General features: G+C 42.9%; 2 protein-coding genes and 1 non-coding gene across 6 annotated transcripts; 1 reads left to right on the forward strand and 2 right to left on the reverse strand.

Moving 5' to 3' along the window:
• The first annotated feature begins 300 nt into the window (after nt 1–300).
• On the forward strand, nt 301–12,240 carry Fus (FUS RNA binding protein). 4 transcript variants are annotated; one of them, XM_076840980.1, is made up of 15 exons: nt 301–374; nt 1,875–1,899; nt 2,039–2,193; nt 3,055–3,199; nt 3,336–3,523; nt 4,227–4,437; nt 6,026–6,060; nt 7,572–7,604; nt 8,156–8,259; nt 9,452–9,581; nt 9,909–10,010; nt 10,119–10,242; nt 10,859–10,962; nt 11,062–11,209; nt 11,765–12,240. In XM_076840980.1, exons 1-15 carry the CDS (start codon nt 362–364, stop codon nt 11,802–11,804), a joined length of 1,557 nt encoding a protein of 518 aa, XP_076697095.1. In that variant the 5' UTR covers nt 301–361; the 3' UTR covers nt 11,805–12,240. The 4 variants fall into 4 exon arrangements, with proteins under 4 accessions (XP_076697095.1, XP_076697096.1, XP_076962249.1 ...); XM_076840981.1 differs by having other exon boundaries at nt 3,058–3,199; XM_077106134.1 differs by lacking the exon at nt 301–374 and adding an exon at nt 1,149–1,181 and having other exon boundaries at nt 1,875–1,951.
• A 9,388-nt stretch (nt 12,241–21,628) lies between these two features.
• On the reverse strand, nt 21,629–22,849 carry Pycard (PYD and CARD domain containing). Its single transcript, XM_076840508.1, has 3 exons — nt 22,536–22,849; nt 22,261–22,317; nt 21,629–21,978 (listed from the first exon to the last, which is right to left on the reverse strand). Exons 1-3 carry the CDS (start codon nt 22,807–22,809, stop codon nt 21,725–21,727), a joined length of 585 nt encoding a protein of 194 aa, XP_076696623.1. The 5' UTR covers nt 22,810–22,849; the 3' UTR covers nt 21,629–21,724.
• Nucleotides 22,850–23,988: 1,139 nt separating this feature from the next.
• LOC143385511 (U6 spliceosomal RNA) lies at nt 23,989–24,096 on the reverse strand. Its single transcript, XR_013089468.1, has one exon. It is a non-coding gene; the product is annotated as a U6 spliceosomal RNA (small nuclear RNA).
• Between the last annotated feature and the right edge of the window lie 81 nt (nt 24,097–24,177).

Consider the following 24,177-nt stretch of genomic DNA (forward strand, 5'->3'; position numbering starts at 1 on the left):
CCATCAGGCGGCTAGACCCTACCATTGTGTACATATAGGGGTTGACATGAGTAGGGGGCTAATCCTTCAAAATAAACAGGAGTTATTCGTCAAAAAATTATAATATACATTAGTATATCAATATATAGCTAATCTATTTCCTTTTTGTCCGTTTGGACTAATTTATTCCTCGGAAAATGGTGGGAATACGATCCTTCTTCCCCTTTCCTTTTCCATATTTGGTACATTCCGCCGCGGTACGTAGGCGGGGAGGCGTACATAAACCTCGACGCAGGAGGCGGGGTTGCTCAGTCCTCGAGGCGGCAGTGCTCAGTCGTGTCGGAATTTTGTTGCTTGTCGGCCTGTGCGCGCGTGCGCGGACATGGCCTCAAACGGTATGTAAGGGCGCGAGGCGGCTGTGGTGCGCCTGGTCAGGGCTTCGTTCTTTCCCAGCTGGGCTTTTGATTTTCGGTAGGCCTGGGGAGGCGTTGGTGTGTAAGGTCTTCTCGCACCTTTGTGGCGGGAGGTGGCGGAGAAAGTAGAAGGGGCAGTTCGGTGTCGCCATTTTGTTTCGCTCTGGCGGCTCTCGCGGGATTGAAAGTCTTGGTTTTGCAGTGCGTTTATATGAGGTGAGTGTTGGGAGGGAGGCGACCTGGTGATTGAAGCATAAAGGGAGGGTGAAAATGCCCAGTCTCTCTAGCATAGGCCCCCTCCCCCACCCAACCCCGCTCTCGGGCTCGCTTTGTCGCAGTGCTGCATCCGGGCATTTGATGCGCGCACGCGCTCTGCTGGCCCCTCCCCCTTTCTCGCCGCGCGTATCCCACTTCTCCGCCTCGTGTTGGTCCGACTTTTTGTCGCGAGACTCTCAGGAGACTCCGCCGCGCGCGTCCGATGTGGGCCTTGCCCCTGGGGTCCTTAGGGAATGGGCGGGACTGCTCGGTTCCCGCCCAGATTGCCACGCGGCCAGGGCGGAGCCTCCGGATCGGGGCTTCGCGCCCGCTTAACGGTTGGGGACGGGCAGGGAAATTGATCAACGGACTGGGGGACGGGATCCCTACGGTTTCCCGCCTAAATTTCCCTTTTTCTGAAGTGAGAACCGAAAAGAAAGGCCCCCGAGGCCACGCCCTCTCCCTGTCGTTTGCCTTTTCCTGCGGGGGAAGTGCTTCATTTCCTGTACGGAAGAGATGACCCGATCTTGCCTAGTGCGTTTTTAATATAGCATTTTGAAAGTGTTTTCTGCTTTTAGCTTGATGAATCTCTTCATCTCTGTGGAAAATAATAATCTGAAGCCACAGGCTTGGGGATTTGAGGATCAGGTGACTTTGCCTCCTGAGGACATCACTTTGTCTTTGACATTTGGGGTCAAAGGTCTTTGTTGTCTTGGTTCTCTGCCTCGTGCTAAAACACCGCTTTGACTTTTTCCAAGGTTGGTCAAAGGGGTGAAGAACGGCTTTTTTTGAGAGACAAATCTTATTCTTTGGTCTTATTGAGGGTGCCACATTGTGAACACCATTGCCTTGGACTTGAATTCAAACCTGTGCTCTTTTATGCTGAATCTTAACTAGTATAATAGTTTTCTCCTAAAACGGATGTGAAAATGAAATATATGTAAATTTAGAGCAGCTTGTGGCATTGAGTTTGCAGAACATAATAGCTGTCCACCAAGATCTGTGAACTTGCTCAGATTCTTTGAAGAAATTTGTATTGTTTTTCTTTATTGTAAGAAAACTTGTATTGCCATCTTGTCTACAAATTAGTATCTTGTGGGGGAATTTATGCCTTTTATTGCAATCAAATTTTGTTGGCTTTTCTTAATCTGGGGCCCTAGCACTTATTAAGTTGAGGAATTTACTTCTGTGATTAGAAGATAATGTGATTGTGTTTTTGTTTTGCAGACTATACTCAACAAGCAACCCAAAGGTGAGTGCCATTTCTGGGCTTCCAGAGTTTGTAAAGGGCAAGGGTGGTCAAGGTAATTCTCCCTTTTGTATTTTTTTGTTTTTCATTTTTTCTTTTCTAAGGTAATTTTTCCTCAGTGCAGCTTTTTCTTTTTTTCTAGCTACGGGGCCTACCCCACCCAGCCTGGGCAGGGCTACTCCCAGCAGAGCAATCAGCCCTATGGACAGCAGAGTTACAGTGGTTATGGCCAGTCAGCAGACACTTCAGGCTATGGCCAGAGCAGCTATGGTTCTTCTTATGGACAGACCCAAAACAGTTGAGTCCCTCTTACTTTGGGTTACTTCTGTTCTTTCTGAATGCTGCTTTTCTAAAACCTGAATAGTGCTGAAATGTTGAAACTGGTTCCTATATTTTCTTTTCAATCTCATAACTTTTAAAATTCCTTGGAAACAGTCCTTTCAAACCAAAAGTGCTATGGATTGTAATTATTTCCTTTTTTTCTTAAATTGAAACTTTTCTATTGACCTTTTCCTGTTTCCTTTATTGACATGAAAAGGAGAGGAGTCTTAGGCTGATTCTTACATGGAGGAAATAGTTGGCTTGGAAATGATTTAAGTCAGGTTACCATACATCATGTGGTATACAAGGAGGTTAAATTTGCCTGAATGTTGGACTTGTAAATAATGTGGATTGTCTGGTATATGTTGTATACATACCAGCATGTTAAAATGCAGCTAACACATCTTTTGGTTTTGGTGGGATAGGTAAGGGAATTGGAACTGGAACTATCTTAAAGAGAGAAATTGGAGCATTAATTAGGAATTATAATTTTTTGGTAACTTGGATTGAACCCACAAGTGGATTACTACTGAGTCATATCTTCCTGCTCTTTTATATGTTTAATTAGAGATAGGGCCTGTCTGAGTTGCTGAGGCTGGCTTTGAACTCTAAATCCTCCTGTCTCAGCCTCCAGAGCTGCTGGGATTACAGGCATGTGCCACCACACTCGGCTAATTTTAGGATTTAAAAGAGGGTAACTTGATCAGTTGAGATACTAGCATTTTCTAAACTGACTTTTCAAGTAAATGATACGTAATATTTAACCCATTTCCTGCCTTTTTTTGTTTGTTTTAAATTTCCTCATAGCTTTTACGACTCCCTTTCTCTTCTTTGTAGCAGGCTATGGCACTCAGTCAGCTCCCCAGGGATATGGCTCCACTGGTGGCTATGGCAGTGGCCAGAGTTCCCAATCATCTTATGGGCAGCAGTCGTCCTATCCTGGCTACGGCCAGCAGCCGGCTCCCAGTAGCACCTCTGGAAGGTAAGTTGGTAGTGGGGGATGGATGACACAAAAGATTAGGGTGAATTGTTAGTGATGGGTAAAGAGAATGGGGTAGGATGAAAGTGAAAGGGAATAATGGATATGCTAAGATTATGTTGTTTTTTCTCCCACATAGTTATGGTAGCAGTTCTCAGAGCAGCAGCTATGGGCAACCCCCAAGTGGAGGCTATGGCCAACAGTCTGGCTATGGTGGACAACAGCAAAGCTATGGACAGCAGCAAAGCTCCTATAATCCCCCCCAGGGCTATGGACAACAGAATCAGTACAACAGTAGCAGTGGAGGAGGTGGAGGTGGTGGTGGAGGTAAGAAGGGGTCTTCAGCTGTGTCTCCTATTTATTTTCTGTATTCTATTGTTTAGCCCTTATCAAAGAGTTTTTTTTAAGTTCTTTTTATTTTTAATTTTTTATTTTATTTATTTTTTTTTAAAGAGAGTGGGGGGGAGAGAGAGAGAATTTTTTAATATTTATTTTTTAGTTCTCGGCGGACACAACATCTTTGTATGTGGTGCTGAGGATCGAACCCAGGCCGCACGCACACCAGGCGAGCGCGCTACCGCTTGAACCACATCCCCAGCCCCAAGTTCTTTTTATTTTTATCTCTCATATTCTTTTATTTCTATTGTCTCTTATTGTTTGGGACTGTTGGTCCTTTTACTAATGTTTCATTTCCCCTACCCCCTTATTTTTGGTATCTGGGAATGAACCTAGGGATGCTTAACCATTGAGCCACATTCTCAGCGCTTTTTATTTGAGACAGGGTCTTGCTAAGTTGATGAGGGCCTCTCTGAATTGCTGAAGTTGACCTTGAACTTCAAATCCTCCTGCCATGGCCTCCCATGCCTTTGAGCTTAAAGGCATGCATCACTAAGCCTGGCCTGGCTTCCTCCCCTGACCCTGGGGATTGAGCCCAGGTCTTGTCCATGCTGAGCACTCACACACTACTACTAAGCTACGTCTCCAGCCTGGTTTTGCCCCCACAAAAAAAGTATCTTTTCTTCTCCCACAGGTAGCTATGGCCAAGATCAGTCCTCCATGAGTGGTGGAGGCGGTGGTTATGGCAATCAGGACCAGAGTGGTGGTGGCGGCGGTGGCTACGGGGGAGGCCAACAGGACCGAGGGGGCCGTGGCAGGGGCGGTGGCGGTGGTTATAACCGCAGCAGTGGTGGCTATGAACCCAGAGGTCGTGGAGGTGGCCGTGGAGGCAGAGGCGGCATGGGGTAGGTGTCTTGTGAGTCAGGGTGTATCTTTGGGGAGTATGGAGGGTGCATGAATCTCCCTTGAAACCAGTCCCTAGTGCATGGTTAGTATTCTTATTATCTGGGGATCTGTGAGGGCTTTGATTTTGGGCAGTGACTTTCTTTGTACTTTCCCATTTTATTTTTATGAGAACTTGGGAGCCTAAATTCCTATCCACACCTGTGAGTAGATGTTTGAGTATGATGCTTTTATTTCCAAAGAAAAAGAAAAAGTACATAGCTGTGTATGGATTGGAGTCATTGATATCCTAGGCAAGAAACATGGAAGTAAAGACTTCTTAACTCTGCAAGGGAAACCGATGATCCCACTCCTGGGAAATAGGGAAACATGGCATGTGCATTCCCATGTGTTCTCCAGGGGAGTTGGTAATGGATAACCTGACTTCAGCTTCCAGGAATTGGCTACTTATTCTTCCCGTATTCTGTAGTCACTTGAATCCAAGAACGTGATTTGCATTAATTTGACTGACTGATTTTGTGTGTGACTTGGTTTATGGGGTCATATGACTGAAGTGTGCAGACCTTTGGGGCAAGATAATGCTTGACAAGTGGAATCCCACCTATTTATTCCACTGTCTGCCTTCCCCTGGTTGGTTAAAAGCATCAGCTTGTCCAACTGGGTCTTCTTTCCTTCCCTTCTGCTGAAGTAGAACCTTAGATTTGATGTTAAAACATTTGTCAAATCTGTTGGATATATAGGATTTGAAGGATCCTACTATCTCCTTGAAAAGGGGAGGAATGCCAGTGTTACTTTTTTTGGAAAAAGTAGGTTTTTTAAAATGAGTTTGTATATGGTAAGTATTCAGAGGTGGGTGGGGGCAATCTCAAAAATGTGCAAAATAAGGAAAACTCTGTTGTGTGCGTGTGTTTATTGCAAAACTTTAAAAAGAAAAACAACTGTTATGTGACTGTTAACTTGCTCTGCATTTTATGTGCCACAGGTATGAAAGGTGACATTGCAAAATACTCCGCTCTTCTCACAGTGTAGAAGGGGTGACCCCGGGGGTGGAGGGTGATCAAAAACAGCTCAGTAGTTAGGATAGGGCTTAGCTAAGTCTGTCTTGCTTTAAGGGGAAGTTGCCTTTGGTTTTGACTTTTTATGGAATGGGGTTGGGTCTGCTTGCTGCTTTCAAAGCAAAATCCACAAAAATGTGTTGAGGGCTACCCCAGCCTGGTGTGAAGTGTCTTATGGGTACATTGGGGGTAGGGTTTTTAAACCAACTACTGGGTTGTCAACATTCACGACGAGGAAAAAAACATCTGCTACGTCGGAAGAACAACCAAGGAAAATGGGTCATTTTTTTTTTCCAGAGGAAATAGATTTATAATCTTTTAAAGCAAAATTCTTAACTGTGTCTGAGAAATTGCACACGTGTGTGTGACATGCTCACAGGTCAGACAAGGGTTGGTCAGGAAGGGATGTATTTTAGTAGCCACTTGTATCTTTTTCCCAAAACACCTACCCATGTTTGGGGAATGTTAAAATCAAAAACACCCTTTTGTAGCCGTTGGAAGCTTCATGTCCTTTCTTCTAACTTGTCTTCTCCAGCGGAAGTGACCGTGGTGGCTTCAATAAATTTGGTGGTAAGTGAACAGAGTTTCCAAAATTCCCAACTCCCGGCAATGCTTTGTCTGATTGTTCATTTGCAGATGTCTTAGCGTGTTAATTTAAGTGTCAAAGGTTTTGAAGTGTCCATAACCACCTCCAGAAAGTGGTGGGGTAGAATGCCACCCTGCTGCCAGATGTGTGCTAACCTGGAGGCAGGCAGGGGTAAGACTCGGCAGTCGTCTGGTATCAAATTGGTTTGACCCAGGTTAATAGAGGTATCTAGTAGGCCTCTTGATAGGGGTGTTGCCATACCTGGCATTTAGTGACCACCATTTTGAGAAACTGGAGGGAGTGTGCTGGAACACATGGTACCAACTTGGCTTTAGGATCCTTTTGATCAGTATGTGTCCAAGGCTAGTGTGTGTGTATGTGTGTGTGTAACAACCTCAAAATGTTTTAATTCTGTGAGGACATGAAATATTGCCCTGCCTGAGGACGGTGAAGTTGGTATATATTAAGTACCGAGTGGTGTCAATGCAATTCTACATAATGTACTTAACTCAGATGGGCAAATAGAAACTAGCTCTGGGAAGGAAGGTGTGGACTACTTCAAGAAAGATTTGGGAGCATGTGTGGCTCATGGGAAATAACCAGGTCTTAAACACCACAAACTGAATTCATGGAAAAATGGCAAATTTGAGAAGTCTCCCAGTAAGCTGGAACTTTTCTGGTTTGGTTAACAAAAGGTTTCTTGATTTGTCTCAACATTAAAGCCAAAGGCGTGGGTTCATGACTTAGGTGTCATTGCGTATGGGTACAATATTTGCATATGATGAATTCAGATAAACATTGGTCAAAGATGGTCTCTGGAAAAAAAAAAAGAGGCTGCATTATGGAAATGAGATTTCTGGTCTGTTCCCTGGGACATGCTTTAAAAATATAATAGCTATCATGTATGTTTTAATTTTCATGTGGTTTTGGGGAAACTTAACATGGTCTTAAGAATGGTTTCTAAAGATGAAATTAAAAATTGTTCCACAATTGATAAGTGTTTTTGGTGTTAAAGTTTGGAGAAACTGGATGGATGCACATCACATTGCTGGTGGTGAGCCCATGTCTCTCTGGGTTGAGAGAAAAAGGGCCAAGCTATGAGTTGGTTTGTTAACTTTAATGGGTAATTCCCTTCACCCCCCCCAAATCTGCGCTGAGGACATTTCCCAGCCTGAGCTGGGGGAGGCAGCATTTTCTGAAGTGTGGCGTTGTCCCTGTGGGGACTTAGGTTACAGATCTTAAGAAATGGGCCTGTGTCTCCCCCAGACCTGCCGATGATATTCTCCTCTGGGCAGGCCCAGGACAGGGTTTGGAGTAAGGCTGTGAGCACTTAACTGATACTTTGCAAGAATATGAATTTGGTATTAATTTTTTTCCTTGTCTGTCTTTCCTGTTGACTAACAGTTGCTCTTTTCCTTGTTTTTGTTTTCTTTCTTTTTTTCTTTTCTTTGTTTTTGTTTTTGTTTTTGTTTTTGTTTTTTTGGTGTCACTAAAGGCCCTCGGGACCAAGGATCACGCCATGATTCTGGTGAGTTCACTGGTGGTGGCATGAAAAAGTAGTTAAAGTAGTATTTAGACTTCACCTAGATGTTTTTTGAAATTTATAAAACAAAAAACTGAAAAAGCAGTGATAGAGAAGGGAAGAGTGTTTTAGATATACTTAACAATTCATAAATGAGTATATCAGAAATGTTTGGTAAATGAATAATTCTTAAGCAATTTAGAGGGTCTGGAATGAGCCTGAGGATCTGTAACAATTCACAGGTGATGCCAATTCATCTGTGGACCATACTCCAGTACTGAACAGCATTTAAAAAAAAATCTTTACTTTTTTTTTTTCATGTAAATTGTCTTAGGGATCTTCAGTTGAAAGTTGATAAGCACTGATGAATTTTGTGATCTTGGGCAGTGAACACCTGAGTCCTGGTTTCTGTGTTATAAAATATTCTAATGGATAGTTGTAAAACTAAACCCAAATGGATGTTCAAATGTGAGAATTGAAGGGCTGTTAATTTTTTTATATTTTAACTTTGTTTTTCCTTTTTAAATTTTTCATGTTCCCCTGTGTTCAACAAGCAGAACAGGATAATTCAGACAACAACACCATCTTTGTACAAGGCCTGGGTGAGAATGTTACAATTGAGTCTGTGGCTGATTACTTCAAGCAGATTGGTATTATTAAGGTACTGTGGAACAGTGTATATAGGTTCTATTGGTTGGCAGGCATTTGGATTTGACACATTAGTAAAAATCAGTCATAGTGATTGCCAGCAGTAAAAATGGAAGTTCTTTTTTAGTTGTTGTTGGACCACTGAGCCACAACCGCAGCTCCTAAAAATGGAAGTCTTTTTTTTTTTTAATTAATATTTATTAGTTGTAGTTGGACACAATATCTATTTTTATGTAATGCTGAGGATCGAACTCAGGGACTCGCACGTGCTGGGTGAGCGCTCTACCGCTGAGCCACAATCCCAGCCCCCAAAATGGAAGTCTTAATGGCTATTGACAGTTTAGTTTGGTGAACAAAGAACAGTAGTTGTTGCCATTTTTTAGGAAATTGCACAAAAAGACTAAGTGATAAGGAAGGTGCCCCAAGACAGGGTAGACTGTGGTTTTAATTTAGATTGAATGTGAGATACTAAGAAGTAACTGGGAAGGGAAGAGCTGTAGTTTGTGAATGATAAAAGCTTCAGTTCTGGAAGAGGAAGATGGATGTGTTAGTCCTTGAATCAAGTGTCTTAAGATGCTGGGGGTAGAACCCTTGTCCATACATTTTTTCTTATCAGTCGTAAACAAGAAGTATAACCATTATAGCATTTACATTTAGGTATTAATAAATAATCGATTTTTATTTGTGTGTGGTGCTTGGGATCAAACTCTTGGGCTTCTGCATGCTAAGTAAGTGGTATACCGCTGAGCTACAGGCCTAGATCCTAGGAATTTAGGGTCTAACTCAGTGTAGTGTCTAGGAGATAAAGTACAGGAGCCAGGAGTGGTGGCGCATACCTGTAATCCCAGCAGCTCAGGAGGCCGAGACACTAGAATCGCGAGTTCAAAGCCAGCCTCAGCAAAAGCGAGGTGCTAAGCAACTCAGGAGACACTGTCTCTAAATAAAATACAAAATAGGGCTAGGGATGTGGCTCAGTGGTTGAGTGCCCAAGTTCAATCCCCAGTATCCCTCCCCCTGCCCCCATCTCCTGGCCAATAAAAAGTACATATAGGAGCATGTGTGTTTGTTACATGCAAATATTGGGTCCTTTAATGGAATTGAATATATGGATAATGGGGGATTTGGGAAGATCCTAATCCCTCAAGGATATCAAGGGAAAATTTTATTGTTATCCTCCAAAATTGATAATATTTTGCATTTTTCAGACGAATAAGAAAACTGGACAGCCTATGATTAATTTGTACACAGACAGGGAAACCGGCAAGCTGAAGGGAGAGGCAACGGTCTCATTTGATGACCCACCTTCTGCCAAAGCAGCTATTGACTGGTTTGATGGTATGTATGAGGAAACAGGTTGGGTGGGCATAGGTATGTGTCTAACCTTAGGAAGCATGTTACATTTTGAGGCTTCTTTTGAATCTTCCACCACTTAGTTTATAATTTCAGTGTAGTCTAATTTTTGCTTATGTTTTAGATTATAACCCTTTTTAGGAAGGTATACTCTTAGATTGTACCAAGTGTTTTTGAATCTACAGTCCTTGAATCAAGTGTCTTTCTCAAGACGCTGCAGGTAGAACCCTCATATATCCTATGCAGGTATTCTATCACAGAGCTACATGCCTCACTTAAAATATTTTTTTATATGTCCTTTTTTTTCTGTAGGCAAAGAATTTTCCGGGAATCCTATCAAGGTTTCATTTGCTACTCGCCGAGCAGACTTCAATCGGGGTGGTGGCAATGGTCGTGGAGGCCGAGGGCGAGGAGGTGAGCTACTACCTCCTGGTGGTGAATGTTGAAGATGGTAAGGGCTTGCATGGAAAAGATTGTTAACCAAACTTGAAAGTGGAACAGACTTCTTATATCTATACCCAGGACCCATGGGCCGTGGAGGCTATGGAGGTGGTGGCAGTGGCGGTGGTGGCCGGGGAGGTTTCCCCAGTGGAGGTGGTGGTGGTGGAGGTCAGCAACGAGCTGGGGACTGGAAATGTCCTAATCCGTGAGTGAAAGTTTTTTTTTTTTTTTAAATTTTAGTGCTCTTATTGTAGAATTGTAGAATTGTTTGGATATATTTCTAAACTAAGAAATGAAAGTTGGGTTGCATGGTTGAGGGGGAGGATTCAATTGAGAGTGTGTTAGATAAGGTTGGTATATATTCTGCTGTTACCTGTGGGAGATAACTATCGATTTAAGATCCCTAAGAGGGTGCTGGAAATTAGAGTATCAAAATCCTGTATGCTTACTTGAAAACAAGCCCTGTGATATTGGGATAGTGGGTCTGATTGTTTAGATGACTATTAAGTGGGTGGGATTAGGATATATGCAGAATAAATCTATTGGACAAATTGTGTGAATCTTGGGGTCAGGATGGTGTGGAATTAAAGAGATTCCATCATGCTGCAACTCAGAAAGCCTGCAATTAAAAAATTTGGAATTTTGTATGATTTTCAAGCTGGTTGATCATAGGAAACAACTGCATGTGGGGGAATATTGTATCAGAAAAGGTGATGGACTGGGGTTTAGTGGTTGTTCAGTGGTAATCACATTGGTGGTTCTTCTGTCTCGTTAATTCTAGTTGTTCTATTTTTCCAAAATACTTGCCTTCTTTTTCTTAGTACGTGTGAGAACATGAACTTCTCTTGGAGAAATGAATGCAACCAGTGTAAGGCTCCTAAACCAGATGGCCCAGGAGGGGGACCAGGAGGCTCCCACATGGGTGGTAAGAGAGAGGAGTTGGACAAAAAAATCCCTTAGTTTTTAGCAGGGAGGCTAGGGGAAAGTAGGAGGATAGAGATCTTATATATTTCTTTTGTCCTAGGGGGTAACTATGGAGATGATCGACGTGGCGGCAGAGGAGGCTATGATCGGGGCGGCTACCGGGGCCGTGGAGGGGACCGTGGGGGCTTCCGAGGGGGCCGGGGAGGTGGGGACAGAGGCGGCTTTGGCCCTGGCAAGATGGACTCCAGGTGAGTAAGAGTATAAAAAGGAAATAAAGCAATTGAACACAGGACATGGGATAATAAGATTGTGTTGAAGATGGTTTCTTTGTAAAGAGCTAAAAGTTGCACACAATGGCATATACCTTTAATACTGACATTGTGTTTGGAGGATCCCAAGTTTGAGATCAGCCTGGGCAAATTAATTGAGACTCTCTTTAAAAATTTAAAAAGGGGGGTTTGGGGTTGAGCCAGGCATAGATAGGGATATCCACCTGTAATCCCAGGCTGAGGTATGAAGATTTCAAGTTCAAGACCAGCCTCAGTAACCTAGTGAGGCTTTTAGCAAGATTGTGGGGTCAGTGGTATGGCAGCACTGGGTTCAGTACCCTGTTTGTCAAAAGAGCTGGGGGAGGTGGGAGAAAGGAGGAAAATCAGGGGAACTACTCTTTAGATGCATTTTACTTACAGATAAGGCATTTGCTTGGTTGAGACTTAAGAGGGTCTGGTAGATTATTTGGGGTTATGGAGTAGGTGGAGAAGCCGGTAATTCAAACCTAACAGACACTTTTTCTTTTTCCCTAGGGGTGAGCACAGACAGGATCGCAGGGAGAGGCCGTATTAGCCTGGCTCCTGAGGTTCTGGAACAGCTTTTCTTCCTGTACCCAGTGTTACCCTTTTTTTTTTTTTTTTTTTTTTTTTAAACCTTCCACCTCCTGAACACCCATGGATTTGTGTTGGACTACATGATTGTAGCCATACCTCTGGTTCCCATTAAAAACCATCGTTTTAGTTAAAATTTGTTACTCTTCCCCCTCTTCACTTTCCTGGAGGATTGATGTCCCTGACAGGAATGTGGAGAGTATGCCTCTGAGATCATGCTGTGTAGCAGGAATATAATGATTTGTTCCTGCCCAGCAGGAACTAGAAATAAAGTATTTGATACTTGATCTAGGGGAGAAAAGGACAAGTGGTATCCTTGAGAGTAGAGTTTAAATTTATGTCATGGCAAAATTGGGTGTGTAATGGGATAAATGAAAATACAGGATGTGATGAGTATTGATTGCTCCAGGTTTGCCTGTCTATGGGAGTTTTGCCACAATTTACATGATGGTTTTTGTTTACCATTTGTAGGAGATTTACTCTTTAAGAATTCTTGGCTCTTGAGGTTCAAACAAATTAGATTTGTATTTGGAGCACTATTAAATCTGACCATGATGGGCTGGATGTAGCTCAGTGGCAAAGCATTTGCCTCACATTTGCAAAGCACTGGGTTCCATCCCCAGTTCCAAAAAAGAAAAACCAACAACAATAAACAACCACCAAACCAAACCAAACAAAAACCCCAAACAAAATCTGACTATGGGAGAAGAGAGCACATTACCAAGTTGGGAGAATAACTAGAGTACCTATTTTCATTCCATTGTTTAGTGCCAATGGAGGTTCTATGGAGTTGTAATGGTCTAATCGTAAACCCTAGAAAACCAGGCCATTCGCTTTACAAGCTGAAAATGAGGGGCAGCAGTTATGTTGCTGTCTCAGAATCAGAGATTAGGAATCAGAATTGAGTTTACTCTTTTGATACCATTTCTATTAGCATTTTAATACTGATACAATTGTGCAGGAGGTTTTGAAGGCGGCAGACTTCTGTCCCAAACTTGCTTAAATGCTAAGAGGATGTTAAATTTTGAAGAGGTCTGGAGATGATGGTGTGTGAGGTGGGTAGATGGCTGGGAAAGGAATGTAGAGGGTGGTCCCTTTATTTTAAGGAGATGAGAAAGTGGACTGCTACCTAGTTTTTGGGGAATTGGATCTTCAGTAGATAATCTGCTATAGGAAAGCTGGTCTAGTTAGATCACTTTTATATTTTGCCTATGGTATTTTGAGGTTTTAGGCTTGAAGATTCATGATTGCTATGGATGGGAAGTCTGTGGGTAGGGTATTGAGTTATATAACACTGACTCCCAACTGCTTAGCATATGACTTTGCAGACCTTAGAGACTCATTTTTTTTGGACTTGGGGGGTGGTGTGGGTCAGTGGTTAAGTGCCTGAGTTCAATTCTTGGTACAAAAAAATATTTTTTTCTACTCAAATTGAATTAAGTAAACTTGTTTATGCATGCCAGCCAGTTGTTGAACATGAACTTTGGTGAACAGAAGTAGCCAAGAGCAAACCCAGTTTTTTTTTTTGGTGATGCTAGAGATCATATCCAGGGTCTGGCACATACTGAGACCCACTGTTGGAAGTATTTTCTTATGAAAGTCCCCCTTCCCTTGCTTCTGGAGATTAAACCCAGATCCTTTTATTTTCTAGGTACTTGCTATATCATTGGAGTCATGTCACTTACTGCCTCACTTGAAGCTATGCTGACGTACATTCTCTGTTCAAATATGTATTCTAGAAAAGTTATTTCATCTCTGGTGTTGGCTTTTTATAAAAGGTTATCAGCTGCTTAATCTTCCTGCAGGAAAGGGGTTGCTCTTAACCAAGAGTAGGTTGGGAGTGGCCTTATGTCTCCAGGCCATGTTATGGCTTGGCTTATTGAACTTGGAACATGTAAGAGAACCTTTGGATTTAGAGCCAAGGATAACTTTGATTTTGATTTATTTGATTTGAGTAGCCTGGTTGAGGTCTCTTAAGACATTTACTTTTGTTGCTTCCTGTGTTAGGTTTTTTTTTAACCCCCCCATAGTTTTATTGAGGTAAAATTTAAGTACAATAAAATGCACCTATTTGAAGTATGTAATTTCACCAGTTTTGACATGTATGTAACCAATACAATCATTCCATTAATTCTTTTTAATATTTATTTTTTTAGTTGTAGTCGGACACTATCTTTATTTCCTTTATTTCTATGTGGTGCTGGGGATTGAACCCAGGGTCTCCATGTGCGAGGCGAGCACTGTACTGCTGATCCACAACCCCAACCCCTCTGTTAATTTAAAAAAAAAAAGTTTTAGTTGTTGGAGCTTTATTTACTTAATTATGTGTGGTGCTGAGAATTGAACCTAGTGCCTCACATGTGCTAGGCAAGCACTCTACCACTGAGCTACAACTCCAGGTCCTCCATTAATTTTTAAAATTTGAAATCATGCAGACTTTCCTGCCTGATATATTAGAAATCAGTCACCTTAAGATATGTAGAACCCCACCCCCACATTTCAACTATTTCAAAATTAAATGGCACACTTATTTATAGGTCAAGGAAAAAACACAAGAAAAGTAGATGGGAACATTCATAAAGAAACGATAATTATTTAAAAATTGTGTGGTAGAATAACCAAAAATATATGAAATAGAGAAGAAATAATAGGACTAAAATTTGATAAAAATAATGAGAAAGGCACATAATGGGAAGGAGTTAACAAAATAACCCTACAGATACTAAAAATATATTAAGGTAATAATACAATTGTATGCCAACTGTAATAATGGTCTTATTAAGAGAAGGATCCATGTTTCTGAGAAGAAAGTGTATTCAGTCATTGATGGATGAAACATTCTATATGTATTGTCTAAATTATCACTTGCATTTTGTATTTCTGTAGCTGCTTTATCTAGTTTTTGAGGATCTATCTAGTGGTGACAGGCATATTACCCAGTATTGTATATGGTATGTTTGATTCTTGAAATTGAGAAGGGTTCGTTTGATGGATATAGATGCTCCATTATTTGGGACATAAATATTTACAATTGTTATATTTTATTGATGTATAGTTCCCTTCAGTGGCCTTCTTTGTCCCTTCTTATTAACTTTGGCTTAAAGCCTACTTTATCTGATATGAGGGTAGAAACTCCTGCTTATTTACATGATCCATGTTAGTGGCATGTTTTTTTTTTTTTTTTTTTTTTCCCCCCATCCTTTCACCTTTAGTCTGTGGATGTCTTACGCTTGTGCTGGGGTTTTAATATTAAAATTTGGCCTAGGTCCCAGATTCCTCCTGTTAAAATTGAAGGAGATTGAAGCTCGTGAGTGGATTGCTGACACTATCAAGTTTTGATGTCTTTGGTACTGGAGATTGAACCCAGGGATGCTTTGAAACCGAACCAAAACCTCATCCCCCTCCCCTTTTGGGGGTAGTACTGGGGATTGAATTCAGAGGTACTCACTGAGTTGCTTGGCACCTTGCTTTTCCTGACACTGGCTTTGAACTTGCGATCCTCCTGCCCCAGCCTCCGGAGCTGCTGGGATTACAGGCTTGCGCCACTGTGCCTGGCATGTTCCCAGCCCTTTTAATGTTTTATTTTGAAATGGGGTCATGCTAAGTTGCTGAGGTTGGCCTCAATCAAACTTCTGCCCCAGCCTGCCCTAGTGGCTGGGATTACAAGTATGTGACACTGCACCTGGTTTGATTCTTTCAAATGGTTTAGGTGCTTCAATTCAAGCTCAGCAAATGGGGAGGTTGAGATGGGAGGATTGTTAAATTTGAGGCACCCTGAGCAATTGAGTGAAACTCAATTTATTCAAAAAATAAATGTGCCAGGTGTGGTGCTAGGGGCATGACTAGAAAAGCAGCTTGGGAGGCTGAGGTAGGAGGATCACAAGTTTTAAAGCCAGCATCAGTGATTTTGTCAGACCCTGTCAAAAAAAAAAAAAAGCTGGGATTGTGGTTCTTTGGGTTTAATCCCTGGTACCAAAGGGGTGGGGGTGGGGCACTGGAGATGTGTGGCTTGATTGCCAGTACTGCTCCCTCTCCAAAAAAAGGATTTTTAGTGATTGGCCTTGCCCTTAAAATGAAACGGTCACAGATGACTAATTTTGGGTAGATATAGCTTGGGGTAGTGAGGGAACTTCCACAATGATGAAGACAAGAAACAACAGTGGAGAGAATGATGTTGTTTGTTGAGAATCGGGTTTTGGTTCCAGGTCATCACTGGTGAGAAGTGTTGAGACCCATGTGTTTGAATTTTGGGCCTTCTGTTCTTTATTACCTAGTAAGAAACTAGCAGCCAGTCTGGTTTCTCTAGTTGATTGAACCTAGTGCTTCACACGTGTCAAGCAAGAGCTCTACCAAGCTAGGCATCTTTTTTTATTTTAAGTGGAGAATAAGGTTTTCAAGGGTTGGGCTGTGGTTTGGGAGTGTGAGAAAAAGTTTAAAGGGAACTGGAGCTGTTTTTCAGGTAGAATCCTGACTGTAAACACTTTACCTAGGGGTGGCAGTATTGCACAATTGCAGGTTTTGTAGCTGTTTGGTGCAGTATCTTTAGGGCTTTTACTTCAGTCCGTTCAGAATAGGGACCTTACTTGAAATGTTCTAGGATGATAAGACTTCTCCCCCCATACTGCACCCACCCCTAGAGTTTGAAGGGAAGATGGCCCATCCTGTTTACAGTATCCCTGAATAAAAGGCAGATCCCAGTTCTTGTGGAGAGGCTTATGTAAACCTGTCAGTTTGAGATTGCTAGAACTAAATACTTTGCAAGTTGAATGTATAATTAACTAGCATGTCTTTTCTAAAATGCTTGGGACCAGAAAGAAGTGTTTTGGATTTCAGATGTTTTCAAGTTTTTTTTTTTTTAAAGATTCAGGTTGGATTTATATTTTCAGGTTTTGGAATGTTTACACATCGTGAAGTATCTTGGGGATGGGATGCTAAACATAGTTCACTTATGGTTAATATGTACATTGTATACTTTTTTTTGGGGTCTTAACTAGGCATTGAATCTTGGTTCGTACTTATACTGAACTGTATACCTAGCTTTTTTTTTTTTTTTTAAATAGGAGCTCTCATAAGTTGCTGTAGGGCCTTGCTAATTTATGGAGGCTGGTTTTGAACTTGCCATCCTCCTACCTCAGCCTCCTGAGCTGCTGGGATTAGAGGTGTGTGCCACCATGCCCTTTTTTATTTTATTTGGGAGATAGTGTCTTGCTAAGTGGGCCAGGCTGGCCTCTAACTTTTGATGCTCCCTGCCTCAACCTCCTGAGAATTGGAATTACAGTCATGCCCCAAAGTGTCCAGCTAAGGTGTGCATTTCTAATACATGCTCTGGTAATACGCTGTGGGTTTTTTTTAAATTAATTTTTTCGTTCATGTCATAAACTCAAACAATTTCATGGTTTATTGAAATAGAAAGACAACACTTGCCACAGTAATGTCTATCAGAGTGGTTGAGCATAAAAACTCAAGCACCACATTCATCTTGGGGCATTCTGATGAAGGAGATTAATTTTGCCATATTTATTTATTTTTTAAATATTTTAATATTTATTTTTTAGTTCTCGGCGGACACAACATCTTTGTATGTGGTACTGAGGATCGAACCCGGGCCGTACGCATGCCAGGCGAGCGCGCTACCGCTTGAGCCACATCCCCAGCCCCAATCTTGCCATTTTTATAGCCAGCTATTTTCGCTTGTTCTTGGGAGTGGTTATGAGATGACTTCCTTTTCTTGGCACCACCACAGAACCTCAGCACAAGATGAAGGGTGGACTCCTTTTGACACTTTTATGTCCATCTTCTGATAGTTGAGGCTAATCAGGAGGAATTTCTTCTTTATTCTGTATGGTGGCCTTTATATTTTCTCTAGCATCTGAGGATTCAACCTTATAATGGTTTTTAAGAAAATTTTTGTGGTTCCAGGGCAGATGGTGGATTGGAATGCAGCAGCCTACTGCATTAAGAGTAATGCTTTAAAAAAAAAAAAAAAAGAGTTGGGCAGAGTCTCAATTCTTGCTCATTCCCCCTACTTTACATGAAGGGGGAACTTGACTATGCAAACAGTGAGTGCTACAGTACTGTCTAGGAGCTAAGAAAAAAAGGTGTGAATCCTGCATATGAGTTCTAGATTTAAATAGCGCAGGCATAGTCAGCCTTGGCTTGTTTCTGAATCTTCTGAATATTCAGTGTAAGGGTTTTTTTGGTACTGGGGATTGAGCTCAGGACCACATGACCACTGAGCCACATTCCCAGCTCTATTTTTGTATTTTATATTAGAGACAGGGTCTCACTGAGGTTGTCTTTGAACTCGACGATCCTGTCTCAGCCTCCTGAGCTGCTGGGATTTTAGGCAGTATGCTTACACTGCATGGTGGGCTGAATGTAAAGTTTGAGGAAGAAATGTTTTACAGCTCTTTTTTATTTCCCTTTGGGTTTTAATTTTTTGCACGAGGTCCTGGGCATCATGGAGGGATGGGGCTGGAATTTGGAAAATTTTAGTGTGGCTCCAATGAGGATGGGGATAGAGTGCCAGTATATAGAGAAAGGTTCTTTGAGTTGCTCTTTTGTTGAATGTCTCAGAACCAATCCTAGGGTCTGGGGATATATAGCTCAGATGGTAGAATGCTTGCCTTACATGCATGCACAAGACCCTGGGTTTGATCCCTAGCATCAAAAACAAAACAAAGCAACAAAAACAACAACCCAATTCTGGGTCTTTGCAGGAATTTCTCTACTTGATGTGGTCAATTGCTATTTACTTCTACTCTTTAGGGTGTTTCCAGACTCTTGACTTACCTGGGATGTGCTTCAGTATGCTAAAGATGTGTGGGACTATCTGAACTGGGGCTAGACCTTCAAAAGCTCTCAGGAAACTGCCACCTGATCTGGGACTGGCAGGATGAGCCAGATGGTGGGGCTAGAGGTGCACTTTGAACTGCTCTTGGGACAGTGGAGATGGCTCAGATGCTATTCTGAGGCATTGGGAAGCTAGGAACAAAAACCATCCAGCAACTGGGAAGCTAGGAACAAAAACCATCCAGCAGAGAGTTGCTAACAAGTATGTTTTCTGTGGAAGAATTTGCTATTAGAAGATGAACTTTGTCTTGTTCCCACTTTGCATAGGGGCTTCTGAGGCACCAACTATCCCATAGCTTGTGACACATGTAGAGCTAGAATTTGAATTCCTGTCCTTAGTAAAACTGCCCTTAACATTGTATGCCTGCTCTTAACCACTATTGTATGCTGAACAGTGTGAGGAGACTCTGGGTGGAATGAAGTCCTCCTTTCGCCTCACCAAAGGAAAAGGAGGCCATCTCCCTGAAGATTTATTATTTTAGGGAAGCTGTTTCTTGGGGTCCACTTCACTTTAGGACTGATTTTTTTTTTTGCACCTACCTTAAGGAAATTTGTGTTATTCCTAGGTGAAGTTTTGTTAAAAAAATGTTAGATACTAGAAATACATAGTAACTACAATTTATTGATTATTTATTTGTACCAGGGATTCAACCCAAGGACTGCTTAACCATTAAGGCACAACCCTAGCCCTTTTTCATATTTTATTTAGAGATAGGGTCTCAAGGAGTTGCTTAGGGCCTTACTAGATTGCTTAGGCTGGTTTGCAACCTTTTTTCCCTCTTTTTTGGTGGTGCTGGGGTTTGAACCCAGGGCCTTGTGCATGCAATGCAAGCCCTCCACCAACTGAGCTAAGGCTGTCTTTGAATTTGCAATTCTCTTGCTTCAGCCTCCTAAGCTGCTGGGATTACAGGTGTGTGCCAGTGTACCCAGTTTAACATGGCATTTATATAGGGCTTGAGAAGATGTCTCTTATGGAACTTAGTGTACATCACATAAGACTCCTTCATTACACTATGACAAGTGGTTTGCTGTGACCCAAAGTTTCACTGGAGCCAGAGAAAAGTTCGATTTTGGGCATGTAGGGACAGGCAGAAGATTTCAGGGTTGTTGAGCTAAGGGATATAGGTGCTGGATGTATGATGCTGATTTTGAACAAAATAGTGTTGCTGAGATGGTGGTGGGGTATGGGAGAGGTTAGATAGGCTAGGCTTGAAGGAAGTTATGTAAGTGAAGTTTTTTGGGGGGCACTTTACCACTGAGTTATATCCCAGCCTTACTTTTTTGAAACTTTAAAAAAATATTTAGTTTTATGTGGACACAATATTTTCCATTTACGTGGTGTTGAGGATCAAACCCAGTGCCTTGTGCATGCTAGGTGATTGCTCTACTACTGAGCCACAACCCCAGCCCTATTTTTTTGGAAACTTTGAGACAGGATCTTGTTAAGTTGTTGAGGCTGGCCTTGAACTTCATCCTCATGCCTCAGCCTCTTGAGCTGTTGAGATTACAGGCATGTGCCACTGTGCCCAGCTCTTGTCACCATTAGTTTTATTTTTTTTGGTACTGGGGATTGACCCCAAGGGTTTTAACCTCTGAGCCACATCCTCAGTCCCCCTCCCTGCTTTTTGGTAGGGGCCATTGAATTCAGTGGCATCTGCCCACTGAGTCCCAAGAAACAGCTTCCCTAAAATAATAAATTATTATATTTATTTAGAGGCAGAGATGTCTCACTAAATTGCTTAGTGCCTGACTTATGCTGAGGCTGGCTTTGAACTTGGCGATCTTCTTGCTTAAGCCTCCCAAGCCGCAGGGATTACAGGCATGCACCACCAGTCCTTTACATTTTTGGAGACAGGGTCTTTCTTAGTTACTTAGGGCCTCAATAAGTTGTTGAGGCTTGCTTTAAATTCACTATCCTGCCTCAGCCTCTGGAGCCACTGGGATTACAGGCATGTGCCACCATGCCTGGCTCACTATCAGTCTTAAGTTTATTTAATTTTTATTTGTCTTTGTATAAGACACAATACCTTTGTTTTGTTTATGTGGTGCTGAGGCTCCAACCCACTGCCTCACATGTGCTAGGCAAATGCTCTACCACGGTGCTAAAAATTTCTAGCCCTCACCATCAGTTTTGGTGACAGCCACTAGGAGATAGACTGGAGAGGAGGCCTGTTGCAGGTATACCTGGTGGGGCAATGAAGTAGGAAAGTGGTTGAAGATTCTAATTCCAGAATAGGATTTGGATCTCTCAGGTATCTGCTGTTTGCTTTGCAAATTTCTCCCTTCAAGGTCAGGAAGAGTTGGGTATGAAATGTACTCAGTTGCCCTAGGTTCTCTAAACAGGCTCTGGAAAGGCTCTGTAATGCTTTTCCTTGGGAAATGCTATTTCTCTTTGGAGGCAAAAATGACATCGAGAAAAAGTAGCCGCCAGAACTCGTTTCCTGAAACTTTGCTTTTATGGTTGGCATGTTCTTTGTGTAACTCCGGGATGGGGTTTACCAGAGAAAGGCTACTTATGTCAGTGCCCAAAGGAATTCCAGAATTAATGTGTGGCTTGTGCTCTTCTGTGTAGGTTAGTCTTGTTTCTAAATGCCTTGGACAAATTTGGCCCCCAATGGCTCTAGATCCTTTATACATGCCTCTCTTTGTGATCTTGGCCATGGACTTTTTGTGTATAATCACAAGAGCAGACTTGGGTAGCGCAGGAAGAACCACAAAATGGTGAATTAGGAAGCAGTTGGTGAGCTTGATGCCCTATGAGCATGAACAGTCAAATGAACTTAAGCCTGTGGATTTATTCTAGGACTTTGTGTATATAAAGCACAGGCTTTATGACACCCTCAGCCTGTATGGCTTCAGGAACTCTAGCATGGCTCTGCACATCATGTTTAGAGCTGGAGGGAAAAAAAAAAAACCCACACAACTACAAGTTGGTGTTTTTGTTTTTTTGTATATTGTGTATCAAAAATTAAGAAATTTGGGATGACTTGGCGGAAGCTGGAGCTGCAATGGGTTGATGGGAAAGATGCCTCAGCTCTGCTCCAAGTCGGTCACCAGGTAGGGCTGGGTATCCCTCAGGGCCTGAAGGAGTAGATCCTTGCAGGTCAGGTTCCAGGCTGGAGCAAAGCTGAAAAGCTTCCTCATCTTTGTTGGGTTGGTGGTCTCTGCCCGCACTGCCTGGTATTGTTCCTCAGTCAGGACCTTGCCATACAGGGCGTCCAGCACCCCATCGACGTTTGTAACCCGATTGATGAGTGCTGCTCGGTGTTGGTCCACAAAGTGTGCTGTGATGGGTAGAGAACAGATGAGCCAGCACCCAGGGTAGGTGCTTGAGCCTGTCTCTCTGGAACACTGTTCCCTTCAAAAATACCCTGGAGGCAACTCATCAGGGCTCCAGATGGAGTGAGATAGACCAAGCTCCCTCCCAGAGGTGTGTATGTGTGTGGGGGCGCGGTTTGCCCAGTCTGGTTCTGGCAGAGGGACAACAAACTGTGGGCGGTGGGGGAGGGAGTGATGGGGTAGAGCTAGAGATCCCCGCCCCTCCAAATAGGGTGTGGAAGCCTCACCTGCCTTGGCTGCTACCTGAGGAGGGCCCTTGATTCCAGCTGGCACAGATCCAGAACCTGTGGAAAAAAAAGAACTTCCATTTCCACCCTATCTGGGAGTCTGAGGGCCCCCTGGGTCAGAATGCCAAGTTCCACACTAAATGGGAAGATCCCTTTCTAGCATAGGAGAATTTATTTTGTAATGGAGGGGGAACAGAAAGCAGAAGAGTGGGAAGGGCAAAACATGTTTGGCTGGGTGGAGGAAATTGGTAGATGAAAGGGCTGGGCATACTTACCCTTGGGCATGGCCTCCTGCAGCTGCTCTGCCATCTCCTGCATGCCCATGTCACGAAGCACAGCCGCCGTGAGCTCTGTGCCATATGCTTCCAGATAGAAGCTAACGAGCTTGTCAGTGAGGTCCACTGCATCCATGGGCATCAGCGTCCCCCTTGGTATGCGCCCATACCCATCACGCAGTGGGACTGATAGCAACTTCAACTTGAACTTCTTGAGCTCATCGGCAGTCAGGTTCTCCAGTGCGTCCAGGATGGCGTCCCTCCCGCGCCCCATGGCTCTGGGGTTCCTGGCTGCTGCAGCTGCTTCTCACCCTGCCTGCCTCCTGCAAACCAGGAAGTCTGCTGAGGGGCAGGACTGGGACTTGCACCTCCCACTCCCATCACTTCCCCTGCTGGTTGGCTTTGGGCAAGAACCATTTGTGGCTGTTGGTTCCTGCCCAGTGAATCCTCTATACTCCATGGGGGATGCAGGATATTATCTTCTAGTTGGTCAGTGAGGTGAGGCCTGGAAGATGAGCTGCTGAGGGGCTCATTGATGTGTCTCCAGGCTTGCACCAGCTGCTACAGAACAGGAACTGTTCATACTGTTCATATTGCATTTACTGTAGTACAGAGGTTTAGAATCTTGGATTTCTAGAACCCTGAAATCTCCATGTTTCCCTGAACTTTAGGATCCTGACTCACATGTCATTATCTTTACTCTCTTTGAGACAGTCTCATATTGGCCACGCTGTTCTCTAACTGCTGATCCTCCTGCTTCAGCCTTCTTCAGAGCTAGGATTATAGGTGTGGGCCACCTAACTGGTACGTGTCAGAATAATAGCAGCTAGAATTCCAAAACCCCCAAATTTAACATTTTAGGAGAAATGTATGAAAGAAAATGATAGTTGTGTACTTTTATCTCAGTTGAATTTCATAATCTGTAAAATGGAGATAATAACACTCAGTTATGTACTAGCTTGGGCTGTCTGATGTTTCCTGAACTTTTGTTTCCTAGGGGAGCCAGAATTTCCTCCCGGAGGTTAAATTTCCAGGGAAATGATTAGAGCTACTGGTTGAGGGAATTGTGGGTAAAGAACCAGCTACTTTGGACCCCTAGGACTTGACCCAGAAGAGCAGGTGAAAGATTGGGATGGCTTTGGAGCTTTTGCTACATTTGGAACCTTTAATTATTTCTTCTTCTTCTCCCCCTCCCCCTCCCCCTCCTTCGCCCCCTCCCCCTCCTTCCTCCTCCTCCCTCCTTCTTCTTCCTTCCTTCCTTCCTTCCTTCTTCGAGGCATTTCAACTTTGAACCACATCCCCAGCCCTTTATTTTGAGACAAGGTCTGGCTAAGTTGCTCAGAATCTCACTTGGTGGCTGATGCTGGCCTTGAACTTGCAATCCTGCCTCAGTCACCTGAGTAGCTGGGATTACAGGTGTGCTCCACCATGCCTGGCTAGTTCACATTTTCTTAAAAATATGGAACACTTCATGAATTTGCATGTCATCCTTCATGCAGGGGACATGATAATCTTCTCTCTATCGTTCCAATTCCAGTGTATGCAATACTCAGCTAATTAATTTTTTTAAAAAATATTTTTAGTTGTGGATGGGCACAATACCTTGAACCCAGTACCTCACACTTGAGAGGCAGGCACTCCA

The sequence above is a fragment of the Callospermophilus lateralis genome, chromosome 19, assembly GCF_048772815.1.
Source record: "Callospermophilus lateralis isolate mCalLat2 chromosome 19, mCalLat2.hap1, whole genome shotgun sequence".
NCBI classification, from domain to species: domain Eukaryota; kingdom Metazoa; phylum Chordata; class Mammalia; order Rodentia; family Sciuridae; genus Callospermophilus; species Callospermophilus lateralis.

Coding starts and splice junctions, on each gene's coding strand:
- Fus (XM_077106134.1), top strand. Junction 1,952..2,038: donor AAAGGGCAAGGGTGGTCAAG/GTAATTCTCCCT, acceptor CTTTTTTTCTAG/CTACGGGGCCTACCCCACCC. Junction 9,582..9,908: donor AGCTATTGACTGGTTTGATG/GTATGTATGAGG, acceptor TTTTTTCTGTAG/GCAAAGAATTTTCCGGGAAT.
- Pycard (XM_076840508.1), bottom strand. CDS start 22,809: ATGGGGCGCGGGAGGGACGCCATCCTGGACGCACTGGAGAACCTGACT. Junction 22,318..22,535: donor GCAGGAGGCCATGCCCAAGG/GTAAGTATGCCC, acceptor TTTTTTCCACAG/GTTCTGGATCTGTGCCAGCT. Junction 21,979..22,260: donor TCAGGTAGCAGCCAAGGCAG/GTGAGGCTTCCA, acceptor TACCCATCACAG/CACACTTTGTGGACCAACAC.